Source organism: Zonotrichia albicollis, chromosome 4 (assembly GCF_047830755.1).
Source record: "Zonotrichia albicollis isolate bZonAlb1 chromosome 4, bZonAlb1.hap1, whole genome shotgun sequence".
NCBI lineage: Eukaryota > Metazoa > Chordata > Aves > Passeriformes > Passerellidae > Zonotrichia > Zonotrichia albicollis.
Window position 1 is genome coordinate 44,124,500 of NC_133822.1, and position 25,500 is coordinate 44,149,999.

Below are 25,500 nucleotides of genomic sequence, written 5' to 3' on the forward strand. Positions count from 1 at the left end.
CCAAACCACAAGCAACAAAACAACAAACCCATAAAGAAAAATCCCAAAGCAAAAAACCATATGACACATAACCCAGACTGATTTTTTCCTCTTTTACTAGTGCAGTAGTGACATTTATTTTTATATATATATATTACAGTTTTTTAAAATAGCATGTAACTATAGTTAAGAACAAAAAATGATGAAAAAAATTATCAATTTAAGCAACTGGCAGAGTGTGGTGATAGTCGAACACTCAATTTTTCACATTTAAGTCTAAGGCTGGCAGTTTCTGGTCTGGCAAAAGTTACAATGGCTTATCTAAGTCTAGCTTTGAGGCTTCAAAATGAGAGGCACTAAGCATATGTATCATTAATACTGACAGAATGAACATCTACAGATTCTGCATAATTGCCTTTTTTAACAGACCAACATTAATTAGTTTTAGCCAGTTGCACTTTGTGGCTATTTCTAGAATATCAAAGCACAGTTCATTGAATACAGTCACAAAATTGTAGCTTCTGCCTACAGAATTAGAAGGCCACAAACATTTGTCAAACATGATTAATTTTTATTTACTATAATCACCAAAAATACATGACTGCTCTACATTTTTTGGCACTTTCCAAATGGCATACTGCACTCAAGTTCAGGCTAGTCAGGAGACCTACAACACACAGTGATGACTGGTGCCAGCATACATAACATCAAAAGAACTGTGCTATTTACAGGCTCAAATGGTCATTTCACAGATAAAGGGGAGAAAAAGCTTTATTTATATCGATCAAGATATAAAGTTAGCTGATTAAAAACAATCAACAAAAGCTCTATTTGCTCATGCTGAACCATCACTTTCATTTATCCACATTTGACAAAAATTATTTTAAAAAATGAATAAAAGTGTTTTCTTGCAGACTGGCATTGTGAGGAACCTTGCACCACACCAGCTAAAATGTCCTCTTTAATGCAGTCTACTGCTAAAATGTCAATACCTCAGCATAGATTTAATACACATTACTTTTTGTGACAAAATATATAAAATACAACCACTTGACAGAATCAGGCTATTTCACAATTAAAACTTAGTATTTATCAACTTGTTTCAATTATCCAATATACATCTTAACCACCCAACAGAATGCAGACACTGTGCCATTTGCTTGACAGTAATCCTGTCACTGCTCCTTTCCCCCTGTATATTTTCAGTGTTAAATAAAACAGATGGTGTAAGGGCATAAAATGATAACTTTGAAAGAAAATCCAAATAATTGTTTAAACAGCTGAAAACTACTGATTTGAGACAGGAAGGCATTTGGTGTGCATGCTCACTGTTAGATGTATTGACCCATACAAAGGCAGGAATTGAGAGCCACTGGTAACCTCCCAGTTTCTAGCAGCAGCGTTTGCAGTCATATATGCATAATAACATGCTCTGGCAATTTTACAAAGCAAAAAATTGTAAATTTACAACAGCATGATAGCAGAGTTATTTGAAGGATAAAGAAGTTATTAGTAAATTTTAATGAAAATACTTGACAGCCCTGAGGATTAATAATGGGATAGAAAATACCTTTCTCCTCTTTGTCACTATTTTACATTCAGTCCAGGTCAGGAGCTAATGAAAAGGTGCTCTATGACAGCTACTGGTCTGCTCTGGAGAAATGAGTGGGTGGTCCCAGCCCAAGCCCTAATGGAGATCCTCTGCACAGAGGTACTGGCATATTTATGGCTTTTCAGAGACTAACAGCGCAGAGACTAACAAGACAGAATCATAAAACAATCAATGCCAATCTCCTTGCTGAAGAAAAGAACTTGAACATGATGAAGACACTTTAATAATTGATTTGGAACACTGGCTGATATTTGCCTTACTGCATCTGGACCTAAAACATATAATGAGGACAAGCTTCCTGGAGTTTTCCGTTAATAAAGAAAACATTAGTCCTCCTCTCCCTTTTCTCATGCCCAAATAAAGATGAATTTCCCCTGCTTACCATCTTCCAGCAATACCAGCTAATTAAAAATGAAAAAAAAAATTAAAAGTGCAGGTAAGTAATACAGGGCTCTTATAACCTAACACATAAGTTGTCCTGGCTTTCAGAAATACCTCACTCTCCACAGATCACACAGATTCTAAATCAGAATGGCTGGGTGTTTGCAGTTTTGGAAGAAAAAGTGTTAATTGTTTAAATATGATTTCAGGAACTTGATTTTTAAGACCAGTTCTTTGCAGTTGACTGCAAGAGATTTTTTATTTTGTTGGTTGCTTCTTCCCTAGAGACCAAAACAATATATCTGTACTTGCTAATATGGTCAGACATACAGCTTTCCTACAAATGAAATTTAAACTTTTGTTATGATTACCAAAACAAGTGAAAGAAAGCCAGCTAAGGGCAGTTCATTCATTAGTAGAAGACTGTATTTATTCCTAAAATATTAAAAAGCTGAGGACAAAACTAGCATTTTGATATCCACCCCAATTTTTTTTTCCTCACTTTTCTCATTAACTCTGCCAAATTCATGTTGAGGCAGCTGTTGTACTTCAGGCTGCTGGAGGCCCAGGGACCCTGCAATGGTAGTAAAACTGGGAAAGACTAATACAGCTGAGCAGCTCTGAATAACCCTCCTGTGGAAACTATGATGACACAGTGGCAACCAATAAGGTGGTGCAACAAATTAGGTGGTCTCTGCAATTTGAACCAACTTTATATGACGCAAATATTCATCATTCTTCAAAACTTAGGAGGGTTTCACCAGTAGGACACAGACTTCATTCTTCAGTATAGTTTTACCAACTTTAACTGGTAATAAAGTGATTTCATAAAGAACTTCATTTATGCTACAAATGCAGTTGACTGTCACTCTTCACATCTGTTTTGTTGGGTTTTTTTGGCTAGCATTCACATTTTTAATAAAACAGATTGAATTATGAAAAGATTTATTAATGGAAGTTTCATTAAAATGTGCACATTGATAAAGAAAAACAAGTATTATGTTACATGTTTTTTTTCTTCCTCTCTAGAACACTTTAAAGTCACAGACTATTCAGTGATAGTAAAAAAGTTTGAACTGAACCAGTAACTTCCTTTCCATGTTTCTTTAAGTTATTGCAGACCTGCATATCCTCTTTCATAACCAGTTCCTTTTGCCTCACAAAAGTTGGGAGGCAAAACTCAAATGGTGTGATACTGAGTAAATGAGTAATAAATTCTTCAAATGTTTTTACTTAGCTGGACTAATGAAACAGGAACTATAGCATTGCACCTTACAATGATGTCATTGACACAGGCAAGCTCGCCACCCCAGGTCTAAATATCAGTAGTTCAAAAACAACTTTAATATTTAGCATTTAGTAGCTAAAGGGATCCTTTTTTTTTTCCCTTCATTTTGCTGTTATTTCTAACTCTTCCCTCTTCACTCTGAATTACAACACAAATATCTTGTACCATAATTTGTATGTGAAATGCTAGACCAACTGAAATATACAGGACTTGGATTATTAACATCAAAGGTCTAAAATTTATCTCAGTTTCTATCCTTCCTGTGCAGTCAGGAGACAAATCCTGCCTTTTCATCTCATCTTTATTAAAATAAAATAGTAACAATCAAACATGGCAGAGAAGCCATCTCAGTGTATGGGAGCATGAGCTGGACCGCTCTGGAGGAAATTATACTATAAATCTTTATCTACCAATTCAAAGTAATTCACCATTGATTAAATTTTATAACAAATGTGGAGCAACTTTCTTGTTGTTGTCCAGTGTGACACATAACTTGGTCATGACTAACATTCTCCTCCGCAGTCTTTTCACTGGACCAGGGCCCTCACATGCACAATCCCGTACATTGCATACTGCATGCTCAACCCAGTATATAACCTCGTTGCTTTTGGAAATAAGCCTTGGTAGAATCAAGAACATCCAACCTCTTGTAGTTTCATCTTCTATTTGCACCTTATGAGGTTCAATTCCATCTTAATATATAACATTAGCCCTCCTTCAAACACATGCAGAATTTTTTGAGTAAAAATCCATCTACTAGCTTCACTGAGATACTACCGAAGTCAGTGTGATTCTTCTGTGAGCCAAGGTTAATTGAGAGAATAGTAACAAACTGTGTTCTTGAGTATACATCTGCAGTGATAATTAAAGGCATGAAAACCAGAGGGTTGAGACTGAAGCAGTGCCCATTGACTTCGGTGGGAATTTACTGGACCTTAAGCATTTTGGAATGTGACACGCCTGCATGCGAACTGACACACAGATCTAGAAATTAAAGCACAGCTCAAAACTTCACTGGCTTGGGACATGACTGAGACACACTATTAAGGTGGTATTTTCTCAAGTATTATGTATCAAATTAATCAATAATATATTAAAGCTATTTCACATCCATTTTCTTAGTTTATGTGTCTCCTATCACCAAAATCATTCTTGTTCTATTAAAGTATTCAAACCAATACAGAAAAGAAATGTAAGAGTAAAGTTTTTTTCCCTTGGAGGATTTTTTATTTGGTTGTTCTGTTGTGGTGTTTTTTTTTTTTTTGTTTGGTGGTATTTTTAAATAGTGTATCTATTTTTAGTGTTTTCTTTTGGGGTAACTTTAAGTCTAGAAGGAATTTACTTCATTACATCACTGTTGGAACCAATAAATATTCTGTAAAGTCTTAAGTAAACTTTTAATGAACGGATTTCATTCTATATCTCGTGATTTATTTACTGTCTAGACCCCTACTGAAATATTCACTTCAGTCATTAAGCTTTGACCATTTTGTATTAAAAATATGTAATTAAACGTGAAGTAAATTTCCAGGTTATCTGTTCAGTCTTAAGCCATATTTTATATTTTCTGATGAAGAAATGTATTAATATCTACTCATATTTCACTGGCCAGTCAGTAGAATATAAATTCAGTATTTTCGCATGCTGTTTCCACTGAGTCCTATGAATTTCTTCTAAGCTAAATTTGGCCTATGTTTTCACAATTCCTGACAAAATTACTATGCACAGCGTAACTACAGCAGCTTTATTCAACCATGTAATAAAACAAAAAAGACCTCTCTTTTGGTGCCTTAGAACTAGATGATTTTCAAGGTTGCTTCCAAACCCAAAGCAGGCTGTGATTCTTTCATGAAAGCAGCTCATTCTGTGTCAGTGATGTTCTCTGTAACAAGCTTTAAATTTATGTTGAGTAAAGTGAGAAGTTTAGGGCTCCCTCTTTCCTGTCTACAGGAAGTTAGAAACACGATACCAAAGATGAGATCCCTGAAGGAGGTTACTGAGGGGTGACATGCCTAAATACCTGTTCCAGAGTCATTCATGAACTAGACAGATATGGTATATTTAAATGAAAATATTCTGCTTTACAATTAATTCTATTACAGCTGGCATGCAGCCTAACACATGTCCTAAGGGGACTGGAAAGTATATCTATGGATGCAATACTTCTGGCACACAGCCAGCCTCTGAAGAAATACAAGCTCAATAGATGTCAGCTATTGAAATTTCTGTAGTTCGGCAATCCTGTCATTCAGACTGGACATGTTAAAGCTCCAGATACACTAGATAACCAAACCTTTTTAAAAAGGGCCCACACTTCTGAAGTCAGTAAACCTGATTTTCCTCGCTGAAGAGGAAAACCCCTTCCTTCTAGCCGCTACAAGTGAATTGCTTGTAAGCTGGAAACAAAAATGAAAACAACTCATATTTTGCAAACTCAGAACTAAATACAAACTGTGCACATATCAATTTTAATCCCCAAGAGATTTCAAGTGTCAAGAAAGCTCATTGTGTCTATGCCAGGCTCCAAAGACAAACTAATACAAGACAGAAAAACAGTAATGGCTATTGGTTGGCTTAACTTGATTTCTCAGGCAAGGCATTCTCATGGCTTCAATGTCATTTTTATATTGTCATGCTGTGACTTTACCTGAAATATCCAATTTTCATTTTAAAAAAAATCTTCCTAGAAGCAGTACTAACAGCCAAGGGATATGGTTTCCCAAAATGAAATACCAAAGAGTTTTCCGGATCTAATTAAATTGACCTGTTCAGAAAATGCCTTTTCACTAATTAAAGATTTCTCTATGTGTAGGCATTTATTGGCCCCCTCAGTATTACGGAAAATATTTTTGTTTGCTTTAAAGGAGTTGATTACTGAAAGAAGAAACTGTTCTGGAAGATCATGACTAGATTTAACAGTGCATTTCAATTTGCTATTTCTTAAAGACAGTCATGATTCTTTTGACATCATGACTGTTCTCCCTCATTCCTGCATTCTTCCCATTTGTGTAAATCTGGAGAGACAGAAAAAAAGTAGGAATGAACCACTGACATTAAAGATGACAATATGACACATTTTTCCAACAGAAATGCAAATTCCCTTCCTGTGCTGAAACACCAGCAGCAAGTAATTACAGGAAATGTAAATGTTGAATCAATCTATTCATCTACACCATTCTCCTTTTCCCCTATAGTCCCATGCTTTTCTTTTTTTCCTATCTTCTACATATTTCCATGTTTTCATTTGTTTATATTTATTTTGAGATGACAGTCAAGCACTACACCAATTACTGAATACTGTAGGGTATTTGATAGCAACACTATGAGTAATTTCACAACTAACCAAAAATGTCATGGTATCTCACTGGACTTCTGTTTGTCAGAAGCATAAGCAACAATCAACTGCAGGAAAAATACGGTCACTCACTGAGAAGCAATTATTTCAAAACTTAAGAAAAGTACTAAACTTCAACATTGATACTTGAATGTCATAATCCTGTTATTTTTATATTAATCCAAAACACTGCCTGTCTCTATCATGTCTATGACTGCCTTTTTCTAATCCCCTTTTGAAGAAAATATTTTAAAATAAAATATTTTATATTACAGGGAATCTTCTAGGATGATTATTGCTGAATTTAATACTTGGAGTTCTGTCAGCAAAATTTTACATGGCAAAGTAAATTTTTCTTACAGCATTTTGGGTGATTTTCCAATCCACTAAAAAATAGGAGATTACCAGCACTGTGTGGAGCCATGTAAAATGCAAAAAGACACTGTGCAATTTCTTCCAGAGAAATATAGCAAAGCCTCTAATTCCTAGAGGTGACACACTAAATGTTACAAGATGATGCTGACCCTAAGAATTTTAGCAATTAGAGCCACTACTGCAAACTATGCAGGGTCATTTGTGGGCTCAACTTCACTCAAAACAGACAGAACAAAACTTGAAAACATTTATTTGTAATTGAAATAAAGCTTCTCAGACTAGCATGCTACTGTAATAACCAACCACTGACTGATGGCAGAGGCCAGACATCATGAGGGAGGGTTTCTTAGTCTTCTCTTTAGGACTACTAAAGTGAGAAGAAGAAAAAAAATTAAAAGCCTTACTTGCAAATTATTTTTTTAGCTAGACAGCCAATGCCTTCTCTTCTAGAAGGTCTGCTCATATAATGGAAAACAAATTACAATACATGCTCAAGGCATCACCTAGCACTGTCATTTTTGACAGACTCATTTTTATCCTAAAGCTGAGAGCCTTGCAATTTTAAAGTCTTTCAAAAAATTATGCTTTTTTTTGTAATATAGAAATAAAATACCTAAGCAAGGGATGAGGCTCAGATGCAGTGGTATGAAGCTACCAGAAGATTGGCTATGTTAATTCACATGTCACATTGAAAAATAAATTCCTCACTATTTAAGCATCTTAACAAGTTACAGGCATGAAACTCACATAATGCTAAAGCACTACAGTTCTAAACACCTACATGTTGTTTCAAAAATATAAAAGAAGGACAAACCTAAGCCCCAGACAACTGGCTATTTTCCAATTATTCTAGTAACTGAGCTACTAATCATGATTTTCAACCACTATATTATGCTGTCCTAGCATATTTTCGAGAAAATTGTAGCTTAGTGAGCTGTAATTCTTAGATATAAACATATAACATGAACTAATCTAGGAGCTAGGAAATTCTTGTAACTTATGATATTAGGTACCAAGACTGTAAATTCATTAGCTATTCCTCTGGAGCTCTTAAGCTGGTCTGTTTTTCCTGCATATACAGCAGCATGCCCAAGTCCATTTGGGCATTACTTGTATCTTTTCCAGCCTAAATGATTCTTTGATTCTGTGTGATGCTGCTTTCAATAAGATTAATACTGGCAACAGACTTGAGAAAGCAGAAAAGCTGAGGTTAAAATTAAGCCACTTCATTGGAATCAAAGTAAGGAAATAAAACATAGCTGAATTTGTGAACTTTACAGGTCTGACTTTACTAGGGGGTTTTATATTAGAATTGCCTTTGGCTGGAATTTAGGAACTTGTCTGGAAATTACCTCCTCTCCTCCCTTACACCCCCAATTTCACTGACAGAGAAATTTCCTATCTATATTAGCACCTACATCCACCTTTCACTATATCAGCAATCTCACATTTCTCTCCTAGAAAAGAGACACAGAGAAGTGTTATTAACAGTTTTGTCTCAGTACCTATATTCAGAAACGGGTTTGTAAAAAGTTCAAAAGTTTGATTCCAACAGAAGACAGCAAAGAAGCCTCTAACACATCTCTAACATCCAAAAACTAACTGAAGTAGGCTTTTCTCTTTCCTAAATTTACAGGCTGTGAGAAAATTATCATTAACCCAGGCAGGAAAATAGAAGAATAAATCACAGTGGTAGCTCATGTTGGGATTGGGCTGAAATAACTATACCAAAGGGAGCAGCTCTAATCTGAATCCCAAGGAAGTTTGTGAAGAATTCCAGGAAGCATGTCAGTTACAGCAATTATGTATTTGCAATGAGAACTAATCCTAGGACAGTTCAGTATGCCAGAAACTGGACAAAATTAATTTTGTGAATTACTGAGCAGACAGTAACCTGCAAAACTGATTAAGTGACCAAAATGGAGAGAAAAAACACATATTTTACTGCCAAATCTCTTCATCCATTTTTGTGTTGAATATTTTTTCAGAACTGTAGCTCAAAGAACTAATTGGAATTAATGCCAATTTTCAGTAAATCAAAGATAAGGGAACTTTATTTTGCATCCATGAAGTAACCATCAGAAAAATATTGTGCCATCTGTAAATACTTTGTTATCATAGTGTTCCTTGCTATATGTTTATAAATCCTGAAAGTCAACAGGACACCAGCACCAACTTTTCAGCTTACATTGCTGTCAATGGAAGGGACATCATACCTATCTGTACATATTGCCATGAATATGAGAAGCAACAGTTATAAAGACAAAAGTGTCAAGAAATAATAATAACAAACGAATGTGAGGAGAATGGACTACAATTATGGCACAGAGCAACTATAGGAAAGCAAGTGTGTGTAGAGAAAGGAAAGGTATTTTATTTCTGATCATAGTGCAGTATTCAGGGTTCAAAGCTGAAGACAGTTCTTCTCCTTGCTGAGGCATGTTCTTCCACAGCTCAGATGCTCAAGGCACAATCCACACCACACATATCTTCATTTATATCCCCAGAGAAACGCAAACAGTTCAATTCTACTATTAGGACTCATGCAGATTTTTCATTGCTTCCTTCTAAAAGTTGGGATACTAACATTAAATTTTAATTCTATACCTGCAGTTTCACAATAAGGAGACAGAATTAAGAAAAAATAAAGTAGTGGCTCACAAGGTTTGTACACTTCTGGGATTTGGGGATTTAGTTATTCTGAAGAAAACTGTGAGACCTTGTTTCCCAGAATCACTGCAAGACTTTCCCTAACAGACCTCATATTTCAAACACTCAGCAGTCGAAAAAATTAACCAGAGAACTACTGGGGTAGGGGGGTGTGTGTACATAACAAAAAACCCAACCAAACAAAAAGAAATTTGGATTTTATTAAGAAAACTCTTTCCTTCCTCTCCTGGCCAGGACAGCTTTAATTTTTGCAGTAGCCAGGAGGGGGCATGGCCAGGACCCAGAGGTTATTCTAATAAACACCTCCCCACCCAGGAAAGGGGGAAAGGGGTCACTTGTGGATCGAGGAGCATGGGGGCACGGTCGGGTATTGCTGGGGGTTGCTGAGTTGTGAGCATTCCCATGTGAATCGTTTGCCTCCCTCATACACTTTGTTATTAATATTGTTGCTCTTACTATTTGTTTTATTATTTTATTACTGTTTGCAGTAAATTGTTCTTGTTTCAGCTCATGATCTTTATCTTTTGTGCCTCCAATTCTCCTCTCCACCCTGTGGCAGCAGGAGGGAGAGTGTGTGGTGAGAGAGCAGCATGTGGTTTGGAGTGTTACAGTGGGAACACTAAACTGGGAAATACTATTTCTAAACCACAACACCTCCCCACAGCAATTCCAATAAATTAGCACTTTTGTGTCAAAGATCTCCTAAGAAGAAGCCAATAACACTGACTTTCTGCTATTATTCTTAGGCCCAATATACAAAGATATCTGCTAGAAAAGCAAGATAAATAAGGAAATCTTCCTGTACAACGTATTTGTAGTCCTATTCTAGAAGAAGGCAAACAATGGGTGCATGTATTTGTCAATATCCCAGCAATTTTAACTGGAAATTACTGAAAAAAACCAGCCTTTCCAGGACATGGAACTGAAAGGCAATAACACTACCACCCCGACCTCCATTTCATGTTAAAACCTTCCCTTTCACATAGCTTTAAATAAAACTCTGCATTTAATATTACATAGTAACACAGAGAAATTTTCAAGTCCTTCAAACCATGTTGTCACCTGTTACTCATACAGAAAATTTATGTTGTCATTTCTTCCCCTTTTCCAAATTCAGATACTTTTAAAACAGTAATGGATCTCCTGAAATTAATCATCTTGTGTTCCACAATAAGACATTTTTTGCTTGAAGACTGGACAGCACAATCAAGACCATAGAAAAAAGTTTATCACTAGGTGAATGGAAGGAACCTATTAAGGAACTTTCAATGGAGGAACTTTCAATGGAGGAACTTTCAATGGAGGAATATTCAGACTGAGGCACAAGGATTCAATAGCCATGCAGAGGTGCATCAGTAGAGCACAGGAAGCAAATATGAACCCACTAAGGTAAACAAGGAAACCAAACGTAGAACAGATAAAAATGAAAGAAAAATGGGAATGAGAAACGAAAAAAAAAAAAAAGAAAGTTTAAAAACAGAATTATTTGAATTAATAAAATAGAAATCCATTTCATTTTCAAAATATGTGAACATCAAGGAGGGACTGGCACTTTACTGTAACTATCAAAGGGAGTGAGTTTAGCTGGAGCTACAAGCACACCTGCAGCCAAAAGTTAAGTAAATTTTACAGAAATAAAGAAGTCCAACTCTTCTGATTTTTTAGAACTAGCTCTTCATAGTTGAGTACTTCCTTTCACATGCTCAAAGAGATACTCCTAAAGAAGTGCAAATTCAAAGCACAAGATGTTATTCACAAAGTATAGGTGACACCCAGCCATAGGCTGCTTCAACAGCCCTGAGTCAAACACTGAATATCTCACAGAATTAATTCCATTACTTGTCATCCAAAGAACTTACAAAGGCTTTATCAAGAGAACTCCTTACTATGCTTTACAAAGTTCCTGTGCCACTACGTTTTTTTTTTCCAGCACAGAGTTAGTACTACCTCAAGAATGGAGGCAATGTCTCACAAAAAAAACCAAAAAACAATGCTGTCAAAGTCCTTAATGAAAAGGAATAACTGAAACAGTGTGACAAACAGGCAATAAGCAATTTTCAGGACAAAGCTTTCCCATTCCTTTACCTAACCTACTGAAAGGAAGTGCTGATAAACTCACCGTCAGAGCCAGCAGTTTTCCATAAGTGAGGTGGGCTGGGATGTGGTCACTCTTGGATCGCAGTGACTCCACGTACCAGTGCTCTGCTTCAGGCAGCCGGCTCATTCTCATATAGGCTTCTCCTGCAAGGTCAAGCAAATGCTAGTGAGAATGCCACAAATTTCTCAAGACTTCCATAATTTGTTTATCACAAAATTCTCTGTTTTAAATGTACAGAAATCTAGAAAAAGGCAAAGTGATTTGAACACTTGCAACCACACCCACACAGAAAAAACCTTGGAGAAACTTGAGAGGGGAGATTAAGTTAAGGCCATATTAGGGCTGAAATAGCATAGCTGAGATGAAAACTATTGTTGGAAAAGAATTGCCAGAGAGAGGACCACCTGCTAAGCTTCAGTCAAAAGTCTCAAAGTAACAGAAATCTTACCTCATCTACTTTAGAAAAGCTACTTCTTTTCCATTGGTCTACATTGCAAAGCATGGAATAGCAGGGAGAACATGGAAATGTTTGCATTTAATCATAGTAACTCAAGAACCAAAAACTAGGGTAGTATAAGAAAACAGTCCTGAAAGTATATTGATGGGACGGGCAAGACGTTAAAAATACTAATCTCTGAATGCAGCTATATTGGGTCATCTACCACAATTTCTTTAAATTAAAACATAGCACCTATTAGTTTAAAATTGCTAATCCTATGAAGTCACATATAAAATAACTGAAACTGGACATCTTTCAAGGTGAAATCCTTTACAATGAGAGGCTGAGGCGGGGAATGTTAAAGAGCAATATATTAATGGGATGCTATATATTTTTATATATATTATATATTGGTGTTAGACAACTGTAGTCATGAAGTTTCTGAGAAAGAGTTTAGCATACACAGCAAGAAAGTTCTTTCTTCAAGAAGCAAACAAATTTCTCAAAGGTAGGAAACAATCAATATGAAACAAGTATGTAGTGGCGAAGAATAACAGCTTTCAGATTAACTCTGCACTTACACAGCTCTTTCATGAGGACTGGATATAAATGTGCCCTTTCCTGGGTCAATGACACCCTGAAAATGCCACTTGAAGATTCAGTATTTCATCATCCCAGCAGCTGGTCCATTTCTAATAAATGACTAAGTATCTTCCAAAATTTAGGAAGACACAGGTTATCAAATGCGACTCCTGGAGGATCAAAAGACTACACCTGACCCAAGTAAAGATCAGCTAAGGCTGTCTCCCGGTGAGTTACAGCCTCCAGGTCTGCATTACATGGAAATTAATAACTATGAAAGTACCAGGGAGACAGAGGAACCAAAGTTCTTTAATCAAGAATTGAAGTCAACTACCACACCCTCAAAACTTGGACATAAAGATTCTCAAAGAGGAAAAAAAACTCATTGCATGGGAGCTACTTTTATCTCTTTATCTTGAATATTTACAGGGGCTATGGAAGATTTGCTTCATAAAAGAAAATTGGATAAGGCCAAGTCAGATTTTTTTTTATGCCTTTGTCACCAAAAGAGAAGGATACCAGGCAAAATGTGGCACGTCAGTTTTGAGTTTCACAAGTTAGGGCATGGTGCATGCAAAATGATCAAACTTCAGATCACAGATAAAATAAGCACGATGTAGAGACAGAAGTCATGCTAAGCCAAGTTTAAGAGAAACCAACATGATTGTTAAGAATAAACAGACTTTTTTCAAACAAGTCTGCTGTATTTAGAGGCTTGCATCCCTGTCTGGGAAAACATTCTACTTGTTCTAAATCAAAGTTCTACATAGCATTTCGTACTCATGCACTGGTCTGGATATCCGATATCCAGAAGCACTTCGGTAATTCTGCTGCTGTTTAGGGCCAAAAAGACAGAACAATTCCCTGCCAAAAATCCCAGGCTAAATAAAAAAAAAAAAAGTCCAAACAGGTAAGAAATCGCAAAAGAGCATGAACATCACATTCAGTGACAGTAACATCATGTGATCTTTACACTATGTCAGCAGTCACAAGTGACACAACAATATATTTTATCTTCACAAAACAAAGTCATTAAGTGTAGAAAGGACAGGAGAAGCCGGAAGTCAATGCTCCCCTCAACTCCTCTCCCAAGCTGCATGCTTTAATGTAGAATGTTTAATTACTTGATTGCATACTATTTCTCCCAGCGGCCCTTGCTTCATTAGCATACAGGAAATGAGGAATCCATATTGTCCTTTTCTTTAAGTGGAAAATTCCACCCCAACCTGTTACAGCTTGGCAGAGTTTCAAGTAATTAACAACAAGATGCTTTAAGAGTAATGTAAGCAGCCATAAGTGATGGAGCTATTATCTGTGGGTAGTAAAGGCTGAATGCACTGCCAAATATCAAATGGATCCAAGGTTCTTATCTATCTTTCATGATGGATTCTGATATAAGAAGAGATTTAAAACCTTAGAGTACTTGGAAATTCAATTTTTAATAGGTTTTAAGAGCTCAATGAGTTCACAAACTAAACTCCTAAAACTTTGAAGATATTTCGGGGGGGCGAGGGGAAATGGGGGACGGGAACCTAGAAACAAAGCTACAATATGTCAATCTTCAATATAAACATCAAAGAAAGAAACTGCTAAGAACTGAAAAGAAAGAAACTGTATTTCCCTGAACCTCACAGATGAAAACTGTGAGGAGCTGTTGACATCCCTGAAGGCAGGGAGGTTCTGCAGAGAGACCTCAACAAACCAGAGAGACAGGAGATCACCAACCATACAAAGCTGATAAAAGGCAAGTGCCAGAGTCTTCACCTGGGATGAGGCAGCCCTGGACGTGTGGACAGATCGGGGAATGAAAGGCTGGAATACAGTGCTGCATAAAGGGTCCTGGCTGATGACAAGTTGAACTTGAGTCAGCAGTGCCCTGGCAGCCAGGAGGGCCAGCCCTGTCCTGGGGACATCAGGCACAGCATCACAGCTGGGCAAGGGAGGGGATTGTCCCACTCTGCTCTGCACTGGGGCAGCCTCACCTTGAGTGCTGGGGGCAGTTTTCAGTGTCATGATATAAAAAAGATCTTTAGCTAATAGAGAGTGCCCAACAGAGGACAATCAGGATGGTGAAGGGCCTTGAGGGGAAGCTGTATGAGGAGCAGCTGAGGTCATCTGGACTGTTCAGACAGGAGGAGACTGAAGGGAGACCTCATGGAAGTTATGACTTCATTTGGAGGGCAAAAGGAGGGGCAGGCACTGATCTCTTTTCTGTGGTACCCAGTGATGGGACCTGAGGCAATGGCCTGAAGCCGTGTCAGGGGTGGTTTAGGTTGCATATCAGGAAAAGGTTCTTCACCCAGGGGGTGGCTGGGCACTGGAGCAGGCTCCCCGGGGAAGTGGTCACAGCACCAACCCTGACAGAGTTCCAGAACAGTCTGAACAATACTCTCAGGCACATGGTGTGACTTTTGAGGATAGTGCTGTGCAGGGTCAGAACTTAGACTTAATGATTCTTGTGGGTGTCTTCCAACTCAGCTGATTATGTGATTCTGTGACTCTTTGCAGGTAATTCTCTATAGCTGAACATTTTTTTCTGAGGAACCTGTATCAAGAATTCCTGTATTATAAGTAACTGGAACATAGATTGCTACAGAAGGAAGCACTGTTAGGGGGTCTGTTATAAATGCCATCTTGTAAATGAAGAAAAGAAAAAGTTGAAAATTGATAGCAGCTCCTACCACTAGAATAGATTAGAATAGAATTCTACAGTCTACCATAGAATAGAATTCTATGGTCTGGAATGATCTTATAGATCATTCTATTCTCTACCAAAATAGAATCAAGCAACAGGTAACTGAACAATTAATTCAATGAAGTGAATTTATGCATTAGGCTGATGCAATTTAGTAATACCTATGCCATCTTGAGATAATTTTCCATCAAAATGTTAGAGAAAACATGTATGGATTGATTGCTGTAATTCAGGATGCATTTGCCTGTCTGAGATTAAAATAAGAAAAATAATATTTGCCATTTACAATCATGCATTCTTATAAACTTGCAACACAAATGATTTAGGCATTAGAAAGATAATGAGTGTCCATTGGCAGAAAATACACAAACAAACGTGCAAGCAGATTTCTATGTTTACTTTAACAATTACTTATTTTGTAAAATCTTTCAAATCTCATGCTAGAAGTCTGAAAGATCACACACAGACACATTATTAATAAACCTTGTCAGATCTGTAAAGTTCAACAGAGTAACAATGACAGAGAAAGAAATTCATGGCAGGGAAAACCTTAAGCTATGAATGGTTAGTTATTTCCAGTCCCTAATCTGTACAACACACAGATGTGCAGCATTGTCTGCACAATGAGTGGTGGCAATAAATTCAATGGACGACTGGAGTAAAATGAGACCAATCAGTATTTCAAAACTGTTTCCAGCTTCACAGGGGTTAGTTCAGTTAATATTTTCTGAGTTTTATGAACCCATTTTTTGTCTTATTCTACTAGAAAGCTCATAGATTATTAAACTGTAATTCTCATTTACTAATGTAGTGCAAGAAAAACATTAATATGCAACTGAAACATCATTAAAAGAAGTGCATACTAAGTTCATGGACATTTCTATTAATACTTTCAAAGAAATCAGAAATGGGAAACCTTTCAGCTAGATTTTCACTACCAAAATTAAATGCCTATACTCAAGTTGATTTTATTTGCCACAAAGATAGACTACCTGCAAAACTACCATTCACCAATAGTATTTTCCCATATTTCCTCAGAATCTTTGGAATGTAAAAATAATATTCCAAAATAAAAATTAAATCCCACAAAAATAATAAACTAGCAAAAAACTCACCACTAAAATCATGCCAGGATATTAATTGTAATTAAATATATTTGATTAACATAGCCTTAACAATAATTAACATATAATTTAAAATAACTTAAATCCCGTAACAATCATAATAAAAATTAAATGTTTATATTAAATAATAATGCTAATAAAAGATTAGCTTGCTAGCAGCCACTTCCCCTAAAGACTTATATTTTACTTGATAATTAAATTGAATTTGTTTGAAAGAAAAAAAAAATTAAAAAAGGACACAAGATTTCCCAAAACATACCACATATTGTTAAAAAGCAAAATTAGGTAGCATTTATATGAATGTATCTTACATGGTTCTAGCTAAACATCTCATTTATTTATTTCATTATTTTTCTGTTTCAGATGCAATCAGTCATGCCAAGGCCATATCCTGGTAGGGAGCATGGCAGATTTACTACTCAGAAAGTTCAAGAGAACTGTGGATGTAAAAGCACTGTACTTCCACAGGTGTAAGGTAACCATTCTTTCAGATTAAGATATGTCCCTCCAGTGCTCCTCCTTTTAGGACCCCAAAAGAGACTGCTGAAAAGACAACTGAAAAATTATCTCCATAAAGGAGACAATGTAGGGTAAATCTGCCTTGCATCATCCTTATTTATGCTAGTTGTCGGCCCCACCAATTTTGGGGTAGTAAAACTGTAATATAGGAAACATAAAATTTGACGCGGACAAGACACTACATATCAAAACACAAAGGAAGATGGAGATGCCCTTTGAAAATAAAAATCTCTAACATATACATTCCATCGGGATTTAAATTTAATTTTTCCATAATTTCTTTTAATTGGGAGTATAAAAAAATTGGACAATGATGGGGAGGTCTGTGTCCCTGTGTGTTACAATACCACAAGGAGTTCGTGCCTTTGATAATCCAACCGTGCAGCTTTCTTGTGCAAATTAAGGCTACAGATGTGCTTACCATAAAAAATGCATCTCTCTAGATATATGACTTCCCTCTTTCTTCCCTCTGGTACCAGTGCATAAAATAACATAATAAATCTGGAAGCACAGTTTGATGTTATACTATATTGATGTATAAAATCTACTGCAACAGATTAACAGTTTTGGTTACAAATATGCAGCACATGCACATCTTCCCTGAAACAGCTGAACCATGTGAACATAGTGAACATCAAGTTTGGCATAGACCAAGCATATTGTGGCTCAAATTATTTTCCTTTTACAGAATAATCTCCTTTAAGATTTCAAGGAATGTATTGTATTTTATCAGGGTTTTATGATGGATGGGAGTCAATCCACATTTACTTTGCCTGAACAAATTCTTACAGGCCTTAATTAGCTGAAGCAAAGCCTTATCTTATTTAATTAGACCACTAAGCTACTTTTGAAGGAAAATACCTATAGTAGAAAACAGATATAAATTAAGGACATCAAAATAACATCAGTTGCAGCATGGAACAGCATGGACATTGCACAGTTGTTTCCTTCTGTACAAAGGCTTCCAGTGAAAGAAGACAAAAATAGAGGCATGGAGCTCACACAAGATAGGTAATTTCATTTCATGCCACTTATAGGTTTCTTTAAAACTTTATTCATAGAAGCACTTTCCATTAGAATCATACCTAACTGGGATCCCTGTAGTCCATTTTCTGTATTGGACTATATTTTTGGTCGGCAAATGTTATGACTACACTTACTGCCTATTTAAAATAAAAAAGAACTTCATCCTTAGAATCACCTTTTTTAGATTCCTATCTGAGGAAACTCAAGCATTTCACATTAAAATATATATCAATGGTTCGAAGAGCTAAAACTAAGAAAATCTGGGAATCTGGGGAAAAAAAAACCAAACATGCTCTCAAACATTGAATTAATTACCATCTCCAGCAATCCACTGCTGAAACCTTCATACCCAGCTTGATTCCCTCAAAGCAAAGTCAAAAAAACAGGAGACACTGCAATCAGACTTAAGATTCATACTCAGAATCATAGAATCACAGAATCATTTAGGTTGAGAAAGACATCAATCATCAAAGTCCAATCTTTGACTGAACATTCATCAACTAGATCATTGCACCAAGTATCACATCCAGTCACTTCCTGAACACTTCCAAGGATGGTGACTCCACCACTTCCCTGGGTAGCCCATTCCAATTCTTGACAATCTTTTCAGTGAATAAATTCTTCCTGATGTCCAGCCTCACCTGGTACAGCTCGTTCTTGTTTCCTCTTGTACTGCTGGTTGCCTGGCAGAAGAGACACACTCCCAGCTGGCTACAACAGGGAGCTGAAGAGAGCAATAAATCTCTCCTGATTCTTCTCCAGGCTAAATATGCCCAGCTCCCTCAGCAGTTTCTTGCAGGACTTGTGCTCCAGAGCGTTCATCAGCTCCACTGCCCTTCTCTGGGCATTCTCCAGCACCTCAATGCCTTCCTTCTAGTGCTGGGCCCAGAACTGGACAGAGGATTCAGGTGTGGCCTCACCAGTGCAGAGAACAGAGAGTCAATAACCTCCCTGGTCTGGCTGGCCACACTATTTCTGATGCAAGCCAGTATGCCTGGGCACACACTGGCTCATGTACAGCTATTGGTGACCAACACTCCTAGGTCCCTTTTCTTGGGGCTCTTCCCCCCTGCCTGTAGTTGTTGTGACCCAAGTACAGGACCCAGCAATTCACCTTACTGAATCTCCTACAATTGGCCTTGAGCTATTACCAATCCAGCCTCTTCAGGTCCCTCTGCAAAGCCTTACTGCTCTGCAGCAGATCAATACCCCCAGCCCAACTTTGTGTCATCTGTGAACCTACTGAGGGTGCACTCAATCCCCTCATCTGGATCATCAGTAAGGATATTAAACAGGACTGGCCCTAATACTGAGCCCTGAGGAACATCACCAGGGCCTGGCTGCCAGCTGGATGCAGCACTTAGCTACTTAGCTTTGGACACCAGATATAAACTACCACAGTCTGCAAAGTCTCAGAGGGGGAAGGGCTAAAGTATCGGAATGAGGGTGGGAAGGGGGAGAGAAGGAAGCCCAGCATTGTATTCCCATCACCATTGAAGAGGACACCATTCTTCTTTCCATGGAATATGTAATAAAATGTACATATGGAAGAAAAAAAATCCTTTTTCCATCCAAGCTTGTTTTAAAAGAAAAAAAAAAAAAACACTTGTAATGTACACTTAGTAAGAAATTACTAGTAAAACTTCATGAGATGCATAAGAAGCACGCTGATTACTAATGCTTAGATAAGTGCAGGAACCATACTCTGCATAAGTTATGATGTGGAGTATGTATTTTACAGCTTAATCATCTTTGGATCTTATAAATTAAGTGTTACACAGTAAAATTATACCAAAGGGTTTCCTGGAGTTCTAAATGCTATTTCAAAATAATTCAATAAGAAAGCATCTAATGGGAGCAAGGGGCAAATGGGACAGGAGCCTTAACAATATTAACAGGTTTGTAGAAACAGCCACATCCACCCAAAAGCATAATCAAGTAAAGTGATAGCTATGCTATAATCATCAACACAGAAAGTCTCTCTGCATGCTAAGACTTTGTACTTATGATACAAAACTCTGCACCAGATGTAAAATCTGGCTCCCCTTTTCTGGACTGTACATTTGTGTATGATTTGTTTTCTGTCCATGTGCAATCCAGCAGATTCACAAGGAGAAATTTAAACTTGGTGTATCATTAACTGTGTTCACTCCTGCAATGTTATCTTTTTTGTGACTTGCATTTCTCAAAAAAAAAAATATTTTAAGGCTTTACCTGAAGTGCATTTCAAAATAGACACTGAGATGTTAGTTAGCAAGGGCAGATGAAGTACCACCAAGATATTTGTCTTTATGACAGTATCTTGCCAATCTAAACCTGAACAATGCCACCCCACCATCTTTCTTGTTACTGTTTGGTATTAAAATAAAGCCTCCATGGTCCACTTCACACCACTTAACTGTCAGGAGTATGAATTACTGTAGCAGGTGGGCTAGTGTGGTTTTAAAAGCAATGTAATACAATCAACTGTACAATATCAGATTTCAAGAAACGCAAAAGACATCTAGAGCAGAGGCTGATCCTTAAGCAATCCTAGTATTGGCATTAAATTGTTCAAGATCCCAGAGGGACTTTGACCTCAGGCTTTAATTGAAACTTTAAACAAAATATATTACCTATTTAATACAGCTGAGCTGGATCCTGGCCTTTGTAGTGCAAGTTGCCATGCCAAGCAAATTAATCTGTGTAACCTGAGCATGTACTTTTTAATTTACATCAAAGCAATATGGTATACAGAAAATAAATACCAACCCAACCTTATACAGCTAGTTGAATAATTATTTTGATTCTAGTTTTAAAGTTTCAATTTTTAGTTGTTTTGGGTTCTTCTAAGGAAAAAAAAAATGAAAAGGTTTTGTTTTTTGGTAGAAAGCCAGAGAAACATATGGTTTCCTTAGCTGAGTTGTTGCACACCTGGCAAAATAAATCACAGCGACAGAAGACCAAAATCTTCCCTGCAACTTTTTCATATGCACAAACTTAGAACATCTGATGCTGGTATTACAGTCCTGTCTTTTGTACCATGAAAAAAAAGCAAAGTCAAATGGATGCCTGCTTCTTGAGCCCCAATACTTCTTTTTCCCATTAAGAGGCAAGTTACAGAGTGTTTTAAAGGATGAGAGTCTGTCAAGAAGACTGACACACCAGAGGAATGAGTCACCGGGCCTGTCAGAGCAAAAGGCCAATAGAAGCAAGCACAGGAAAAGAAGTGTAACACAAACAGGGAAAGCAGGTGGTGCAAAGGCTTAGCACTGCTGGAGTGTTAATGCTACTGCAGTCAGAGTGCTGGAGTTCAAACCTGATTCAGTTTGGACAGCTCATCTCCTGTTTATTCTCTTTCAAGTAGGTTATGTACATCATACAGGAGAAAAAAACCTTCCAAAAAATGTTCAATTGCACAAATGAGTACTTATTAAAAATCAGAGGAAGCACTGTTTTCTTACATGACATGCCAATATGTAGCAATATGTGTGGCACTCAACCAAGCAAAGAGATTGCCAGAGACTGAGAATACAGTAACATCCATAGCAGGTAATCCTCAAACTGTGACTATTTTTGGATTTCATGATAAGCTGTGAAGACTTTTTCCACATTTAAGGAGATGAGGAAGAAAACCTCCTTCTGCTACTTCCCAAGCATATGGGGAGTGCTCCACAGCTTCTCCCTTTTCCTCCCCAGCAATGAGCACGCAAGGAGTGGGGACAGCTCAGTCAGGTTTATGCAGTTGCAAGCGCATGAAACAGGACTGGCTATTTCAGTTCTTCTAGTCTCCCTTTGAAAGGCAAGAAGTGGGCAGACAAGTTTATGTAATGCTGTTTATCAAAGAAAGTGTTATAGGGAATGTGTTTATAATTTTGTCTTGAACATGGAAACAGAAATAAACACTCCAGGCAGCCCTCTGATACTCAGTGACACCATATGAGCTGCAAAGCGGATGCACTCCTGATAATGGATGCAGTTGCCTTGTTCTCCTGTCACACACAAAGCAAAGAGATGACTGAAAGGATATTTAGGATTTATCTCACCCAAAATCAAGATACTAAGTCTAAGTCAGTCATCTCAGCTCTTTTTAAAGGAGAAGTATGGTTGCAGGGATTATGTATATAATCTTAAATAGATGCCTAAATCAGAAGGTGCTTCATTACTCCCCAGAGGTACGATTTTCCTTCCACACTATAAAGAAGCATAGCTACCTAGCTCTGTCTTCTCAGGTAGGAGAGGCTAAATGCATCCATGTAGGCTTATGTAGACACATCCAGGACAGCTCTGAACAGGTCTGAGTCCTGTTAACACAGCTGCATTGCTTTCTATTCAAGTCACTACCCAACTTTGTGTAGCCTTTGCTACACACTTGAATTGCCTTTGCAGCATAACCTACAAGCAACACTTCAGCAACCACTGTGAAGCAAGTTCTGTCTTCCCTTCAAAAGCTGCCATCACAACAGCAACCAAAATACAAATATGAGCTATGTTAATGCTAATTTGAAATTCTCAGAGCTCCACAAGGAGCTAAGGTACACTCAGTTGACCATGTCTTGTTATGCCACCAGGACATCCACGAAGTGCTGGCAGCAGGCTAAAGGAAGCACAAGCCAGAGTATGGGCTTGGGAGAGAAGGGAGGAAGTTTAGCAGGAGCCAGCCTGGGCAAAGGACTGAGCTAGTCTTTGTGGTTTTGTGAGTTAAAAAATGCAAACCCGAGGAACAGAGTGAACTTGGACATCACAGACTGTGCTTACAAAGGAAATTGAGAAAAGCCTCCTGAACCTAAAAAAACAGCCAAAAAAAAAGAAAAATCTGGAGAAACTTATAGGTCATAGTGGTTTTAAGGGTAGCTTCTATTCATTGGAAAAGAAAAAGGGTAGCAAAAGCCTGCTCTGCAAGAGGACAAGCATTACATGCTAGAAACAGCACTGGTTTATGTGTTCCAATTTTGTATTCTGAGGAACACTTTTATCAGAATTATGAAAAACATATCTACACTAAAGAGGGCAGTCAAACTTCAGAGAATTTGCTGAAGCACTGCAGTATTTCAGCAGTCACTATAGGACACCAATAGTAAGCAGAGGTTTGATTCACACAGAGGTGACTGTTGATACCACCACCAAATTGATCAGCAAATGCTGATCAATAAAACTGATAAAACAATAGACTGACAATGAACAAAAGTATATGTAATAATCAATTAGTGTAATTTATGGATTTTAGCCATTCGCACCAATCTGGTAAAGCTTAGTGTTCAGGGAGAAGTAACTCCATTGGAACTGTATGAACTGCTAAGAAAGAGTTTAGACTGACATTAGATACTTTGTCACTGTGGCAAGAGAACTACTTAATCTAGCATTTACATTTTTCAAACATACAGCATCAGCTACAACTACAATTTTACTTATATCTGTGCCCCAATAATTGTAAGGTATTAATCAAAGATGCCTTTCCTGAATAAGTAGTCAACAACTGTGTAAAAGCAATTGGTCTCAATCAATACATTCCCTTGTATACGAGGCATTGATGGGGGAACCACACCAAACCCCATATGCTTCCTGTTGATCCTAATTGTTTCCACAGATATTTTTAATTGCTCCACTTTCAACTACTTCAAAGTAAAGATTCTTACATTGTTTTCTATCCCAAACAAGACAGTACTGGGCCAAATACTGAGGGTGCTTAGCAGAAACACATGAGCTTTGAGAGAGAATTCCACTTACAAGCATCTTGGGAACAATAAGAACCAGCCCTCTTGTTTTCAGATCTGAGTACTAGAAGTAATAATTCATATTATCTTCTTTCTTTTATCTGTTTAATGTATCCCACATAAAAATGCAATGAAGAATATGAGAAACTGAGGTTAAACAAGAAACACCTCACAGATAAATTGACAGTTTTTTGCAGTACTCAAAGGACTTCTAAAATTTTGAAGGACAAATAGTTGATCCTGTAAGAAAAATAAGAAGAATTCTCTCATTGATGTAGGCATCTAAACTATAGTATATCAGCTGGAAATAACTTTTTGGCACAACCTAAAAGAAAACTACAACTATTTCTGTGGGTCTGTTTGAACACCTTGTTGGTTTACAAGTCATTTCAATGTCTAAGACCCATACACAGGTGGGCACATGAGGCCTCCAAAGTAGTGTATGAGAGATTCTGGAGACCAAGAAAAATACTAAGCCAGGCATTCTAAATGTAGAACTGCTACATTGACACTCCTAAGGGCATCCAGTGTCTAACAGTCTCATCATTTATTGTACCTTATCCTGCACTGCAGTTGCTGGCATTTAAGCTCTGAACCTATTTTGGCTTGTACTGAAGTTATATTTTTGGGTTTTATTAGCTCATTAATTTGAGCACCATTTACCTGGAAAAGGTATTTTGTTTCACCCTAAAGCCTCAAATATCATTCTGAAGCACTAACAATCACTTACCCATCATGTTATATAGGCTCTGTGGTGCAAACTGCCTCGGCATTTTCTGTATTGCTTCTTTGTAAACTGTTAGGGCCTCCTGAAAAGAAACACACAGTGGGAAAACACCAACTTAAAAAGCATCCTTTCATATATAAAGTAAAACCAAACTATCTTTGTTCCCCAAATGAAAGATGCAGGGAAAACACATCAGCATCAAAAATGCCACAGAAAGTACAAAATTTCTCCTTTTTTACCTGAATTTTACCAAATTCAGTGAGACTTATAGACAAGAAATCAAGCTAGTTCTAATATTGCAACTTTTTTACAGGCAAAACTAAGAAGGACTTTTTTTTATACCTCTTAATGACTGATGAGTTTATAAACATAAAATTCAATAGGCTGTGGAAGAATATGGGGTATTATTGATCTGCAGACAAAGGACATTCTGATGATTAACTACACTAAGTGACCTAAAAATAAAGAAATCATTGTCTACTGCCATATAATAACAAACTGAAGCCTGCTCCACAGAACGGATGAGATGCACTATGAAGTCAAGAAACCCAAAACTGGAATCCCTTTTCAAATATGCTGTTCCTTGAATTACCATTCATTCCCCACTTTGGATGCTGGCTGGTCAGTCTGTTTGCTCTGCACCAAACAGTCACAGCTTATGAAGGCTGCAAGAAAGCAGCCAAGAAGAAATCTGAAGTTTTACATTCCTGAAAGCTCTTGTATCTTGCAGGTATTGAACTTCAACTCTACGCTCTATAAGCTGTGTAGACAACATGCTGCTGGTCTCTTCTCTGTATAGATGCATTAGCTGTCTGTATTTTAACCAATTAGTAATTCCATCAGACAGAGCTGGATGCAGCAGACAGATGACAGGGAATCTGTCCAGCTTCTGCATGCCTGATCTTAAACAGCTGACATAACTGTCATGGTCAAGAACACTTTACACGGATCAAAAGCA

The 25,500-nt window shown here is 37.3% G+C and overlaps 1 protein-coding gene across 1 annotated transcript in view; it reads right to left on the minus strand.

The window, feature by feature from the left end:
* Positions 1-25,500, minus strand: part of TMTC2 (transmembrane O-mannosyltransferase targeting cadherins 2) — a 238,870-nt gene that overhangs the window by 45,532 nt on the left and 167,838 nt on the right. Inside the window, exons 7-8 of the mRNA XM_005480653.3 lie at positions 24,546-24,624; positions 11,759-11,880 (exon numbers count right to left, since the gene is read on the minus strand). Coding sequence (XP_005480710.2) covers positions 11,759-11,880; positions 24,546-24,624 — 201 coding nt within the window. The remainder of the gene's footprint in view (positions 1-11,758; positions 11,881-24,545; positions 24,625-25,500) is intronic.